Source organism: Aspergillus steynii, assembly GCF_002849105.1.
Source record: "Aspergillus steynii IBT 23096 chromosome Unknown P170scaffold_7, whole genome shotgun sequence".
Taxonomy (NCBI): domain Eukaryota; kingdom Fungi; phylum Ascomycota; class Eurotiomycetes; order Eurotiales; family Aspergillaceae; genus Aspergillus; species Aspergillus steynii.
Window position 1 is genome coordinate 2,855,539 of NW_020194404.1, and position 13,041 is coordinate 2,868,579.

The 13,041-nt window shown below is 58.6% G+C and overlaps 5 protein-coding genes and 1 non-coding gene across 6 annotated transcripts; 3 read left to right on the plus strand and 3 right to left on the minus strand.

Moving 5' to 3' along the window:
- Window positions 1-53: 53 nt before the first annotated feature.
- Window positions 54-1,808, minus strand: P170DRAFT_415261 (putative MFS transporter; the record flags this gene model as incomplete). The annotated part of the gene is made up of 2 exons (XM_024847056.1): window positions 1,130-1,808; window positions 54-1,083 (listed from the first exon to the last, which is right to left on the minus strand). The coding sequence occupies exons 1-2, from the start codon at window positions 1,780-1,782 to the stop codon at window positions 54-56; spliced, it is 1,683 nt and encodes a 560-aa protein (XP_024701602.1). The 5' UTR covers window positions 1,783-1,808.
- A 654-nt stretch (window positions 1,809-2,462) lies between these two features.
- Window positions 2,463-4,142, minus strand: P170DRAFT_479213 (cyclopropane-fatty-acyl-phospholipid synthase; the record flags this gene model as incomplete). The annotated part of the gene is made up of 6 exons (XM_024853650.1): window positions 2,463-2,819; window positions 2,876-2,891; window positions 2,959-2,990; window positions 3,058-3,702; window positions 3,759-3,818; window positions 3,870-4,142. The coding sequence occupies 6 exons, from the start codon at window positions 4,140-4,142 to the stop codon at window positions 2,463-2,465; spliced, it is 1,383 nt and encodes a 460-aa protein (XP_024701603.1).
- An 852-nt stretch (window positions 4,143-4,994) lies between these two features.
- Window positions 4,995-6,068, plus strand: P170DRAFT_501337 (oxidoreductase; the record flags this gene model as incomplete). The annotated part of the gene is made up of 4 exons (XM_024854163.1): window positions 4,995-5,088; window positions 5,149-5,259; window positions 5,354-5,679; window positions 5,748-6,068. 4 exons carry the CDS (start codon window positions 4,995-4,997, stop codon window positions 6,066-6,068), a joined length of 852 nt encoding a protein of 283 aa, XP_024701604.1.
- A 374-nt stretch (window positions 6,069-6,442) lies between these two features.
- Window positions 6,443-8,069, plus strand: P170DRAFT_458371 (MBL fold metallo-hydrolase; the record flags this gene model as incomplete). The annotated part of the gene is made up of 4 exons (XM_024851793.1): window positions 6,443-6,451; window positions 6,802-7,033; window positions 7,092-7,466; window positions 7,516-8,069. 4 exons carry the CDS (start codon window positions 6,443-6,445, stop codon window positions 7,989-7,991), a joined length of 1,092 nt encoding a protein of 363 aa, XP_024701605.1. The 3' UTR covers window positions 7,992-8,069.
- A 124-nt stretch (window positions 8,070-8,193) lies between these two features.
- On the plus strand, window positions 8,194-8,267 carry P170DRAFT_t165. Its single transcript has one exon. It is a non-coding gene; the product is annotated as a tRNA-Asn (tRNA).
- Window positions 8,268-8,695: 428 nt separating this feature from the next.
- Window positions 8,696-12,906, minus strand: P170DRAFT_439910 (putative GPI-anchored cell surface glycoprotein). Its single transcript, XM_024849944.1, has 4 exons — window positions 12,804-12,906; window positions 12,558-12,745; window positions 9,319-12,489; window positions 8,696-9,238 (listed from the first exon to the last, which is right to left on the minus strand). The coding sequence occupies exons 1-4, from the start codon at window positions 12,875-12,877 to the stop codon at window positions 9,195-9,197; spliced, it is 3,477 nt and encodes a 1,158-aa protein (XP_024701606.1). The 5' UTR covers window positions 12,878-12,906; the 3' UTR covers window positions 8,696-9,194.
- Between the last annotated feature and the right edge of the window lie 135 nt (window positions 12,907-13,041).

Sequence of the window (13,041 nt, forward strand, 5' to 3'; positions counted from 1 at the left end):
ACCCAATTATATGCACCCAGGCAGACACACCCCCAAACCAAGCACTCAGCCCGTCATACCTCCCTCTCGCCTCCCTCCTCCTTGTCCTTCTTCAACCGAAACAGCCAAATCGACACGCCCACCCCCATAAACGCCAGACTGGTCATGATCCAGGCCAGCCCGATCCACATGCCCCCCAGCTGCAGGCCGATCTGGAAGACGCCGGTGATCAACAGACTGGCGATGACGTTGCCGACGGACTGCAGCACCTCGATGACGGTGAACAGGCGCGCCGTTTCCTCGCGGTGCACCAGCGTCGTGATCAGGGAGCGCGCCAGGTACACGAACGCCGACCCGCAGGTCTGCAGCAGCAGGCTGGGGATGAGCGTGGCGATGGTGGGCGACAGGCCGATGCCCAGGGTCCCGACGGCCAGGCAGATGATGCTGATGCGCGCCAGCGTCAGGTCCTTCTGGATCTGCGGCATGCGCGCCAGCAGGTGGCGCGACACGGCGGGCAGGATGATCAGGAACAGCGGGATGGTGAGCGCCGGCTTGAAGGCGATCAGGAAGTTGGCCTGCGAGATCGTCCAGTTGTAGCGCGTGGAGATGTACTGGATCAGGAACCAGGAGGAGCCGCGGCTGAGGCGGTAGACGAGGAAGGTGCTCAGCAGCAGGATGATCTGGCGGCTGCGGAAGATGAAGGTATACGGGGCGACGTAGTTGCGCAGGTAGACGCGCACGCGGGTCAGCAGCGGCGGCTTCGGGGCGGCGGCGGAGGCGTCGGCGGGCGCGACGAGAGGGTCCGACGCGTCATCGTCGTCGTCGTCCTTCAGGGGTTCCGGACGTTCTTGCTCCTTGCTCAGGGAGCGCTTGAGGTCGCCGTCGGAGAGGCGCGAGAGCTCGACGCTGGCGGAGTCCCGCGCAGGCGGACAGGCGTGCATCGTCTCGGGCAGGGACAGCGCGCAGAACACGCCGACGATGGTGACGCCCCATCCGAGGAACAGCGGCAGCCAGGGGTCCATGGCCATGAGCCAGGAGCTGGCGGCGTTGGAGGCGAAGTCGGCGCCCATGCTGGCGACGCCGAATTTGAAGAACATGGCCGCCCTGACCGGTCAGAACAGCCTCCAGATCCAATAGACGGAGCACTCACCTCTCGTCCTCCGTCGTCACGTCGGACATCATCGTCCAGATAATGGCAAAGGCCACGACGGGACCGCCGCCGAACAGCCAGGACAGACACGAGATCCAGACGGTCCGCAGCGGAAAGACGTCGGGATACCACATCACGGCGAATTGGATGGCGCAGTTCAGCGCAAAACCGGGGATGCTGAGGCAGATGGTGGGTTTGCGACCGCGTCGATCGGCCAGCAGACCGTAGGGGATGGCCATGAAAATACTCAGGATGCCGTCGAAAAACTCCATGTATCCCTTCACGGCGGCCAGCTCGGACTGCACGTCCTTGATCTTACACAGCTCCTCGTCCACCTGGCCGTTGGAGGCGATCTGCGTGGGGTCGTAGTGGGCGTAGTAGTCGCGGCAGACGATGGATTCGTAGATGCGAGTGACGGGCCCGCCGGCCATCACCAGGCCGACCTCGACGGCCAGGATCATGGTGAAGAGGGTGACCATCAGGCGCAGTCGCAGGTTCGGGTCGATCGCGTTGGGCTGGTCGTCATCGCCGACGGACTTGTCGTCGAAGTCCTCGGCCAGGTCATTCTGGCGATGGGGCATGGAGGGCAGGTGGCTGTCGGAGGCCAGGAAGGGCACATCTTCGCTTTCCCGGTCACGGCGTTCTAGGGGCATCGTTCTGATGGAGCATTGGCCTTGGATTCTGGGATTGGTTTTCGTTTTGTTTGTGTTTTCTTTTTCTTTTTCTTTCCCCGGTGGGGAGACCAGAAAAAAAGACAACGGGTACAGAGGGCCGATGGAAATATACGGAGTTACGTGCGCGAGGTCAACCAGCGTCAAAAGGGGCGCCGAGCGAAGTCGGGAGGAAAGAAGTCACGATGAAAAAAATGAATGACACGGGCGGCTGATTGGGCCGATTCAACGCCATGAGATTGCAGTGCCATCTTCAGCTCCACTCGGCCGCTATTGTTAGTCCAGGGGCCGGATGCGGCTTATGACGGTGATCGCGGACTGCGTTGTCGCCAGCCTCCAGGGAACTGACAGGGACGATCAGGTCGAGGTTGGACTACTGAACCACGGGTCGAGGTGTCAACTTGACAGACAGACAGACTGACTGACTGACTGACAGAAGAGACACAGAGAGACACAGAGAGAGAGAAAAACAGGGAGAGAGAGATGGAGAAATGCCAAGCTGGTCAGAGCCCTCTCGGCCAATCAGCGCTTGAGCCCCTGACGGTGGGCCAATCGGGCTGCAGTGCCGCATGTAGATTGGCAGACCCCTATTGGATCTATAAGATCCCTTACCTGAAGGTAGGTTATGGACATCATGGATGGATCTATAGACATGTATCGATTTACCTGGACCATGGCCCAACATCCTCCAGCACCCCCCTCGTCCCCTCCCGCGCAAACACCATCTGCGTCACATGGAGCACCTTCTCGCTGAATCCCGCCTCCGTGTACGTAAAGTAGTAGACGTACTTCCGCCGGAACACCTGCACCTCCGCCTCCGACAGCCCATACTCCTGGCGCAGTGCAGGCCCAATCCGCCTCTCGAACTGGTCGACAAAACTCCCTCGCCACTCGGCCAGCGCCCGGGCGTAGTGCGCGTCGTATTCCTGCAGAGATTCGAGGCTGAGCCGGCATTGGGTGCCCTTGTTGACGGCTTCCAGGAAGCGCGTGAGGCTGGTGTTGTGGCCGCCGGGGAAGATCTGGTCGGTGGATTAGCCGTCATCTTGGTCGTGGGGAGAGTAGGGGAGAGACTGACGTAGCGGGGGATGAACCTGGAAATGTCCTCGGTGTGTTAAAGAAGCTGTGAGAAGTAAGAGGGATCCATGGATAAGGACTCACCCTTCCCCCTTGGGAAACTGGTTGATATACCGCTGTTCTCGTTAGCCTCCGGTCCCCTGAAGCTATCCCATATCCAATAAATGCAGGACTGCAAAATACCGATTCTGGCATCACGACCGTCTGCACACACGCCAGCCCTCCCTCCCGCTTCAACATCCGATCCACGACACCCCAGATCACCTCCAAGTCCTCGTTCAGATTCGCCTCGATCATCTCGATCGCCACGAACTTGTCGTACGGGACTTCCGGCACCGGCAAGGACCGATAATCGCACAACAGGACCGTGATCTTCTCCCCCAACCCCGCCTCTTCGATTCGCTGCTCTGCCAGCTCCTTTTGTCGCTCAGATAGTGTGATGCTGGTGACGCGGCAGCCCGTGGTGCTGGCGGCGCGGATGGCCATGCTGCCCCATCCGCTGCCAAATTCCAGCAGGTGGTCCGTAGACTCGAGGTGCAGACTCCGGATAATGCAGTCGAGTTTGCGATACTGCGCTTGTTCGAGTGTGTCGAGGGCGTGATCGGGGTGGGACTGGGGGAGATAGATGGGGCCGGAGTAAGTCATGTCCGGAGACAAAAAGGCGGCGAACATGTCGTTGGAGAGGTCGTAGTGTGCGGCCACGTTGAGGGCGGTGCGCTGGACGGTGTTGGTGTCGGTGGTGCGGAGCAGGAGGTCAGAGACGGCGGCGAAGATGGTCGAGGTGCGCGTGGTGAAGTTGGACAGACTGTCATGGTTGCGGATGAAGATCTTTTGCTCACATTCAGCCCTATCCATGAGAGATTCGGGTGCCGTTGGTCAATTACCTGGAACACAGGTTTTAGATCGGTGGTGATTTCGCCGAGCATGAACAAATCTGCGAATCCCTGTTTTGATCAGCCGGCATTCGGGAAACGGACAGTCAAAGAAGTTCTTACGATGTCTGCAGATATCAAAATCCGATACCAAAACCGCGGATCATGGACTTGGATGCAGGCACTGGGGCCGGTCTTGGTAGACCCAAACGTCCACTCCTTGCCATCGGATGAGCGGATCTCCAGATATCCTTTTGCGATGCCTGTCAGGGAAGACAGCACTAGTTTCCTGGCAATATCAGTGGAAATGAGCTGGACACTGCTCCAAAGCAGGGTGGATTGCGCGCCATCGAGCACGCGTTTGGCGACCGACCCAAGAACTCGACCCAGGTCCATGTTGGATTGCCTAGGAATGATACAATCAAGAGAAGTATGGTCTATAGCGTCAGACTTTCAGAGCTCCTGGAGGAATCAGAGGGAAAGGCCACCTTTTTATTCGTTCAAGCTAACCAGTTCAAAAAGCACGCACGGCTTGAACCGATAACGCGCATGAGCTAGATCTTAGAAATCCTCCAAGCCATTGGAACTTCATGCTTATTATTCGCTGCTACCGAGTGACGAAAGATTTTAGTCCTCCAATCCTTGCTAGATCCGGTAACAAGCATGAGAATTGGCGTCGGCTAGATTGACCCTATCTTGCAACCCGGCGTCAGTATCGGATGGTGATTGTCGACCAGACGAAGAGTGATGAAGTCCCAAGTTGAAGCTAGCATGCTCGAGCTCTGTCAACTGTCGATGCTAAATCCATGCGTCGAATTGCCTTTGTTTCAATGGATACATCCCCGACGGGTGCGCAGGCGGACATTTTGTGGAAGTTCTGAATTGAAGACGTTCATTCAGACGGATTGAAGAACGCCCCATATACTCTTCTTCAAATCTCCGCATCAGCATCGGCGCATGCCATCCACCTAATGCACCATGACGCATCGTGCAGACGCCAACGATGCCGTTGGGCCCACGCGGTTGAACGTGATTCGATCTCCGGCTCTGCGACGATGCAGATGTTGATCCGGACTGCCCGGTCATTGGAGTTATGCGATGCATGCGTTGGCCGGCGTAATCTGGTTTCATCGACAGCTCGGGGCCCCCATTTCTGAACCTATAAAACCATCCAGAGCTTCACACTGTCTGTTACTCATTGCCAAGCCCATTATCTTTAGCACAATAACCTGATAAAGTCACGAAACCATGTCCGTCAAGGGAAGAGAGACTAAATCCGCCGTCGGAGGCGCCCATCGCTCCATCCAAGACCTCTTCGGGATGGACGAGCGAACTGTTTTGAGTACGCCCCATTCCAAGTGCCTCTCGCTTCTCGAGGGACCCAAGATCTGATGCGATCCAGTCACCGGCGGCGGCGGCGCAATGGGATTAGAAGCGGCGCGCACGATTCTCGAAACCGGCGGCGACGTGATCTGCCTCGATCGACAGGACGAACCTCTCGTCGAGCCATGGAGTATGCCTCTTCGTCAATCTATCTGTCGGCGACTGGCTTTGTCCCCGATGTCTGTTGAGTCATTGCTAACATCACTGCGTGCCGTCGCCCTCAGAAACGGTCGAAGAAACCGCCTCCCGCCATGCCACCAAAGCATGGTACTTCCGATGCGACATCAGCGATGACGAGCACGTCCGCGCGACCGTCGCCACTGCGGTCTCCGGCGCGCGGTTCCCCTTGCGCGGGCTGCTCTGCTGCGCCGGCATCAGCGGCGAAGCGCCCTCCATCGAGTATCCCGTCCAAGGCGTCCGCCGCGTGATGGACGTCAACGTCGCGGGAACGTTTGCGTGCGCGCAGGCAGCCGCACGCGAGATCAGGAAGCACGGGCTGCCCGGCAGTATGGTGTTGATTGCGAGTATGAGTGCGCATGGGTCGAATAAGGTGCGGCTTGCCCGTTCTCCTGGTCATTGAGGCTTTCGATCACTGACACGGGCATGGGCATCGTCCAGGGAATCGACACCGCCGCCTACAACGCGTCCAAGGCGGCGATCGTGCAGCTGGTGCGCTCGCTGGCGGCCGAATGGGGCAGTCGAGTCGATATCCCTCTCATCCGCGTGAATTCCATTTCGCCCGGGTACATCAGGACGCGCATGACGGTGGACTCGCTGGCGGAGCCGGGCATGGAGGAGCGATGGACCCAGGATAACATGCTGATGCGCTTGAGTGAGGCGCATGAGTATCGCGGCGCTATCTTGTATTTGCTCAGTGACGCAAGCAGCTTTGTGACGGGGGCGGACCTGAGGGTTGACGGAGGACACACGGCATGGTGATTGGGATTATCGATGCATTTTCCTTGTATCAGATCCATTTCTTGCCAGGGTCTTTGTGGTGGTGGATGGTAGGATCATTGGTAACTGAGTCCAGTCTCAGTTCAGTCGACATAACTTTGAATCTCATCTACCGAGGCCTAGTCTTAGTCTTCAATCCAGTCTCTTGAGCATTCTCCGATATATGAGCCCTGCCATTACAAAGGCAATAGCAGTCAAAAAAACTGAGCTATTTTTTCTGTTGCCGTTCACGTTTCCTGCGTATTTTACAATGTAATATAAAGGAATCCTACAATTCAATTTACAGAACATCCGAAACAGCTATAGAGAAATTAATCAGACAAAATAAAAATAATAAATACTAGTCTTAAGGAGACATGACGCCAGTCCTGTCTACACAACGGCCGAGTCTGAGCAAATATGGATAAATAGCAGTTTCCCCTCAATCTTCTTGACGCCATGTCGTCATAACGTGCATTGCTGATTACAGAGCCTTGGTCAGACAAGCAGCTTCAACCACCTACAAGGGGCTAAGGATGCTCCGTAAGCTTAGCGGTCATTAATAATCCAAAGAAGCAAAGTCATTCAAGAATTCATGATTATTCAATTGATATATCGTTCGTTGACAAATGTTGACTAATCACAAAAGTGTCAGTACATCACAGCACGAGTATCTTGCTACCTATATATTCAGCCGATTCGCCGAGCCAAAAGCCATTTCAACCGTCCTTTAGAGACATTCTCGTCATGGCGGCCCCCCTCTGCGGGGTCGACAGTAGACGTGTCGATCATCAACGGCGGGCATTTCACCGTGCCTCTGGCGTGGGTGGTCAAGGGTTCCATACCAGGGCACGAGATCCTGAGCACCCCCTGCTACAGCTTCTTGATTGAAAGCAAGAGCCAGGGGGAAAGAATTCTCTTTGATCTGGGTTTCATGAAGGCCTGGAAAGAGAAACAGCCCCCGTCAAGTGAGCCCCGATCCTGCTAGATGGTGTATCAAATTCAACCGTATTAACTACCGACCAGTCCTGGGTCAACTGGAATATGCCGGCGCCAAAGTGACCGTCGAGAGAGACGTTGCTGACCAGCTGCGTGCCGCCAACGTCCCTCTCGAGTCGATCAACGCAATCGTCTGGTCCCACCACCACTTCGACCACACCGGAGATCCATCTCTTTTCCCGACATCCACTTCGCTGGTCGTCGGCCCCGGGTTCAAGACCAACTCGACCACATTCCCGGGGTATCCCGAGAACCCCGAGGCGGTGGTTTTGAGCGATGCGTTTGACGGACGTGAGGTTGTCGAGCTCGACTTCTCAAATGTCCCATCGCGCGTCGGCGGATTCCCAGCCGTCGATTACTTTGGAGACGGGAGTTTCTTCCTCCTTCGATCCTTCGGGCACAGTCTGTCTCTTCCAATCCATGGGGTTACGGTAACGCTAACGGCCTCCAGCACACGATCACGTCAGTGCCCTAGCCCGCACTTCCGAAGGCAAGTTCATCTTCCTCGGCGGCGATGTCGCCCATCATCCCGGAGCATACCGACCGACGCCCCTTCTGCCTCTTCCGGACGAAATCGTCCCGTCGCCCTTGGACACGCCGAGGTCGTCCTCTGTCTGTCCGGGTAGTGTCTTCGCAGCCGTTCACCCGGCCCGGGCGGCAGAACTGGACTGCCGCATCACGCCTTTCTACGAGCTGAATCCGGCGATGAACGCGTCTCTCGACGATACGCAGATCGCCGTGGATAAGATGAAGGCATTGGACGGGGCGGCGGAGGTGTTTGTGATCATCGCGCATGACGAGAGTCTGCGGGACATTCTGCCCTTCTTTCCGAAAAGAATCAACGACTGGGATGAAGCCGGCTATAAGAGGGTGGGGACGTGGAGGTTCCTAAAGGATTTTGTGCAGGGTGTCCAGGGGAGAGAGTAAATCAATGCTTATACCTCGGGGAGATCCCAAGGGTCTATCAGAATGCCAGAACTGGTTGCAACAATGATCGGGACAGGACAAGCGTGGTTGCTGGTTGATGCTTGTCGTTTCCTGGGGAATTTTCAGATGGGAATACGGGAATTCAACTCCATGGGGTGGATTGCAGTCATAGAATCAAATTATTCCTGCTTTATTCAACAACGTCTCGGTGGCGCAATTGGTTAGCGCGTACGACTGTTAATCGTGAGGTTGAGAGTTCAATCCTCTCCCGGGACGTTACTTTTTTGTTTTGTTTTTTGCTTCCTCACCTAACTTGACCTATCTGTGTCTGTAGCTTTTTTTTATTGATCATACTCATTACTTGCGCGGCGAAAGCCACGAATATCATAACTGTGCATTTTATCGCGTGATCCATACTAGGTTCCCAGGTGCCGGCAGTGATGTGGCTACCTGACCATGAATATATATCTTCAGGGATCCACCTACCGCTCGGGCTAAGGATTGGTCCAGAGATACAGAGTGCAGAGTCAATATATCTTCTACAATGGCTACGAACGCGTTATTGTTCTGATCCTCGAATCGTAATAGAACTAGATATTCCAGACTAACACTACCACGGAATGATGTATACCAAGAGCGGAAGAAAGATTATGCGGACCCCGACCAAAACAGGGCCAGCAGGTTGCAGAGTTCACTGCGGGGTGGGAAATAATTGAATCGATTCGCGTATATACAGTTCCAAGCACGCAGGCAACAAAACACAGACTCCAGTGCCAGATACAGAGGCCCCCGCCGGAAATCCTCAACACCAAAACGACTCCAGTCTAGGCCGTAGAAGCGAGTCTATCACGCCACCGATGAATACAACCCTGAAGGAAAAGGCAAATGGATGGAATAATGCGCGTACGGAAGGAGCGGACCCTAACATCCAGTCGGAGACGCGAGATCGAGAGAAGGGAAGAATGCAATGCCCGCCGAGCCGAGAGAAAGAGGCGCCGCGATGAGGACAGGGATACAAAGGAAACCGTTTTTTTAGAGGGGTATACCGCTGAAAACACAGAGGGGAATGGAAGAGAAGGGAAGAGAAAGATGGGATTAGTCGGAAGGAAAAGGCAATGAGTGAGGAAGAACAATAAAAAAATAAAAAAATAAAATAAAAAGTAGTTCGAAACGGGAGAAAAGAGTGAAGAATGTAGGCTGTGGTTACGCCACGGAGGATTGATGGGCAGTGTGAGCCCCGACAAGCGCTGGGAAGCAAAGTTAGCCATCATTTTGCCAGTCTCGGTGGGAGTAAAGGGGGCCAAAAAAAAAAAAAAAAAAAACTTACTCTGCAGGACAAAGGCCTGTCCCTGTCTCGATTCGCAGGCACATTGAAGCGTCCTCCCGTCCAGGAACTCCAGCAGGATGCTATTGGGGAGCTCCTGACAATCCTCGTCGGGCAGACAGGGGGTGCGGAATTCGGTCAGGTGGTATCGTTTGATCATGTTGCGGTTGCTGGAATCGATGTTGCCCGGCGTCAGCACCACGAACCCCTTGTCATCGATGCGGATGAATCGTCGTTTCCACAGCAAGGTGTCCGGGAACTGCACGTTGACCTCGCCGATGTCCACGGCCTGAGCCGCCTCGGCGGTAGGTTCCAGCTCCGTGGCTTCGGGGCCACTCGGCGGCTCCTCCTTCACCACGGGGCTCAAGGCGCCGGCCGAGCCCTTGCGGGAGTTCGACGTGATCGACGACATGCGGCGGAGAATCCGAGACGTGCGCGATTCCCGCCGGTCCTCGGGCGACGACGGCGCGTCGCCGCGGTCGGTGCGGGACGCCGAGGAAACGGACAGCCGGCTCTCCGAACGGTGCAGGGTGGGCGAGACGGACCGCGGGCCCGACCCGGCGGACGACGTCGACATGCTGCGCTGGTCGGATTTGCCGGCCGTCGACTGGGGGGTCAGGCTCGGCGCCGGCGCAGGCGAGGGGGCATCGGCGGTCTCGTGCTCGACGGTCAACTGGCTGGGCTGGAGATGCAGGACGCCCGACGCGTCCGGAGGCGTGCCGTGCGTCGGCTCGCCCGGCGTCGCGCCGGCGTCGCGCACGATGCGCGCGGTGACGGAGACGGAGCTGGGGGCGCGCGGAGCACCGGCACTCGAGTCGCGGCGACGGAGGCTGGCGGCGCGCGAGAAGGGCTCGGGCGAATACGACGCGTGACGGGAGGGGGGCGTGTCGGAGTGGCCGCCCAGGGACACGGAGGCGCGCTTGCGAAGGGTCTCGAAAGAGGACGAGGCCGACGACGGGGCGGCCAGGTTCGGGGCGGAATGCGACGGCGCGTCGCGATGGCCGGAGAACTTCTCCAGGGCCTGGATGCGCTTCGAGATGCCGGACGACACGTTGATCTTCTTGGCGACCAGGACGGGGTTCGTGGCGCCGTCCATCTCCGGGTACGGGGTGGACACCGATCGGCCGACGGCCAGGGCCTGGTGCAGAGGGTTGTTGAGGGACTGGCCGCCGACGGCGCTGGGGTTCGAGACGGCGCGGGAATTCCGCCAGGCGTCCGGGCTCGTCCGATCGTGGCCGGCGTGGTGGTTCGAGTATCCCGGCGACAGCGGCGACTTGCCGACGGAAATGGGCTTGGCTTCTTCGACGGTGGCGCTCTTCAGTTCTTCCATGAAGGAATCATCCGAGAAGTTGTCGTCATCCGAGTAGTCGGGGGTCGGCACCTGGATGGGCTCGAGGAACGGCTTGCGTTTGTCCTTTCGATGGGCGGCGGCCTTTTGTTGCGCGACGGGGATTTCAGGGGCGAGTTCACGCGGCGGCTCGGAGGCCTCCGCGGCGATGACGGTGGTCGGGGGGGATTCAGGGATGGACGGGGGTGGGATCGGGGAGGCGGACGGTTCCCCTGTCGCGTCGTCGTCGTCCAGCGCACCGGAAATGACAGGGTTTTCGGTCGGTGGGGACGGAGTCTCAATAATTTCTTCTGGAGCCTTCAGGGATTGGGCCTGTTCCGGTGGGACGTCGATGACGGCGCTAGGCGAGTCGGGGCCACTTTTAGCAGCAGGCAGGGCCGACTCAGCGTCGCCCGCGTCGGTTTCAGGTTGGCCGAGCGTCTGTGCTTCTGGAGCCGCCTCCTGCGCCGAGATTTCGCCCCCGTCATCCTCGTCGTCGTTGTCGGTCGGAGGAGGGAGGGTCGACGCCGGCACGTCGAGCGGACCCTCGTCAGCCTGGCCGGGAACGACGACCTCCTTTATTTCCGGCGGCGCGGACGCCTCCGCATCGGTCTGTCTTAAGGAGGCCGCATCCGCCGCGGGGGATGGCTCTGTTACCTCCTGTGCGATAATAGGGGCTGGCCGAGGTTCCGCCAAAGGGGTAAGGGATCGGCTCGAGTCGTCGACCGGGGCCGACTTTTCCTCCTGCCGACCGGGGCCCTGGTCCTCCTCCAGATTCTCCTTGTTCTCACGGGGGCTCATCGCCGCCGGCCGGTGTGGCTGCGGCGACGGTCTGTCGCCGTCCACGGCCTTCGAGGTCTTGCCGTTTCCTCCTCCCTGCGCCTTCTTTTCCAATTGCGTCTTGCGAAGTTGGAGTGCCTTCATGAGGCGTTCCTTCTCCTGCGACGTTCCCGAGGACGACAGGGCACTCAACGACTTGGCCCCCGGAGACAAGGGAGGCCGGGAGACGGACGTCGACAGCGGCGGCACGAGCAACGGAGGCACGGGAGGAGCGGATTTGCCGGGCGTGGCGGCGGCGACGGCGGTGCTGCCTTGCGATCGGGGACGCGCGGTGGGCGGGCTGTTTTTGCGCAGCGACGACGAGCGCACGCCGGCGGGCAGGGAGGCGACCGGCCGCTGCTGTTCGATGCCGCGGGAGAGGTTGCCGGCCGTCCGCGGGCGTCCGTTCACGTCCACGGAGGGACGAGGACCCCGCTTGACCTTTTGCGGGTACGTGCCGGTGCGCTCCAGGTCTCGCAAGGACGGCCGCGCGGACTGGGAGGATTTCCGCGACTCGGAGGGCGGCGGGGGCTGGGCCAGATCCTCGCGGAAACTCCTCAGGGAGAGCGCGCGGTCGCCATCGGGAGTGTCGAACGCGGCGGGCGGCGCGTGGTCGTCGTTGTTGTTGTTGTTGTTGTCGTCGTCGTCGTCGGCCGCCGGGTGTTCGGGGGTCGGAACGGCGGACAAAGAGGGCGGTGGCGGCGGATGACTCTGAGCGTCCGGAGCGGCCACGATGGTGGCGTCGGACAACTGACTGAACGACCGCTGCCGGGCGTTGGCGACGGGGGCAGCAGCCGTCGGGTCGGGCTCCCGGGCGGCGGAGGGTTCTTCTGCGTCTTCCGCGATCTCCATCAGCCTGCGACGGCGGAGTGAGCTCGAGGAGGAGGTGATAGAACCTGAGGCAGTATGCAGCAGACACGCGGAGGACAAGGCGCTCTCGGTGAGTTGGGCGGATTGCGACAGGGTGAAGACGGTATCATGGGGGGAGAATTTATCGAGGACGGATTGAAAGTGGACGGTGGTGCGGGCTGCGCGAGAAGGATGGGGTCAGTCCGAGCGAGAGAGAGAGGGAGGGAGGGAGGGAGTGAATCGATACCTTGGACGAGGCGAGACAGGCCCTCGGGCAGATAGCTCAGTACGACCTTGCGACGACGATATTGGAGAAAGCCGTATAGGGGGGAGACCTCCTCGTAGGCGTCAATGGCGCAGCGGACGTCAGGCACGCCGCCGGTGCCTCGTTCGAACAGGGCGACTTCATCCCGGGAGACGTAACGCAGCAGGAACCTGAGACGGAGATTAACGAGACTGCGGGGAAGCCAGGGGGAATGACGGGGGGACATACCATCCTCCGGCTTCATGCAAAGCGACGTGGTAGGCATCGACGACGGCGGGAATGTCTAAGCCATTGAGCGACATGACGGTGGTGGCATTGGAGAGGGAGAGGGAGAGGGAGATGAAGATGAAGATGGAGGTGGAGGTGGAGAGGCGATGGAGAGGGACAGCAGATGCAAGCCGATCGCAGGAAGGAAGGGAATGGAGAGAGAGAGAGAGAGATGTAGAAGGCAGGAAGGCGATGGAAT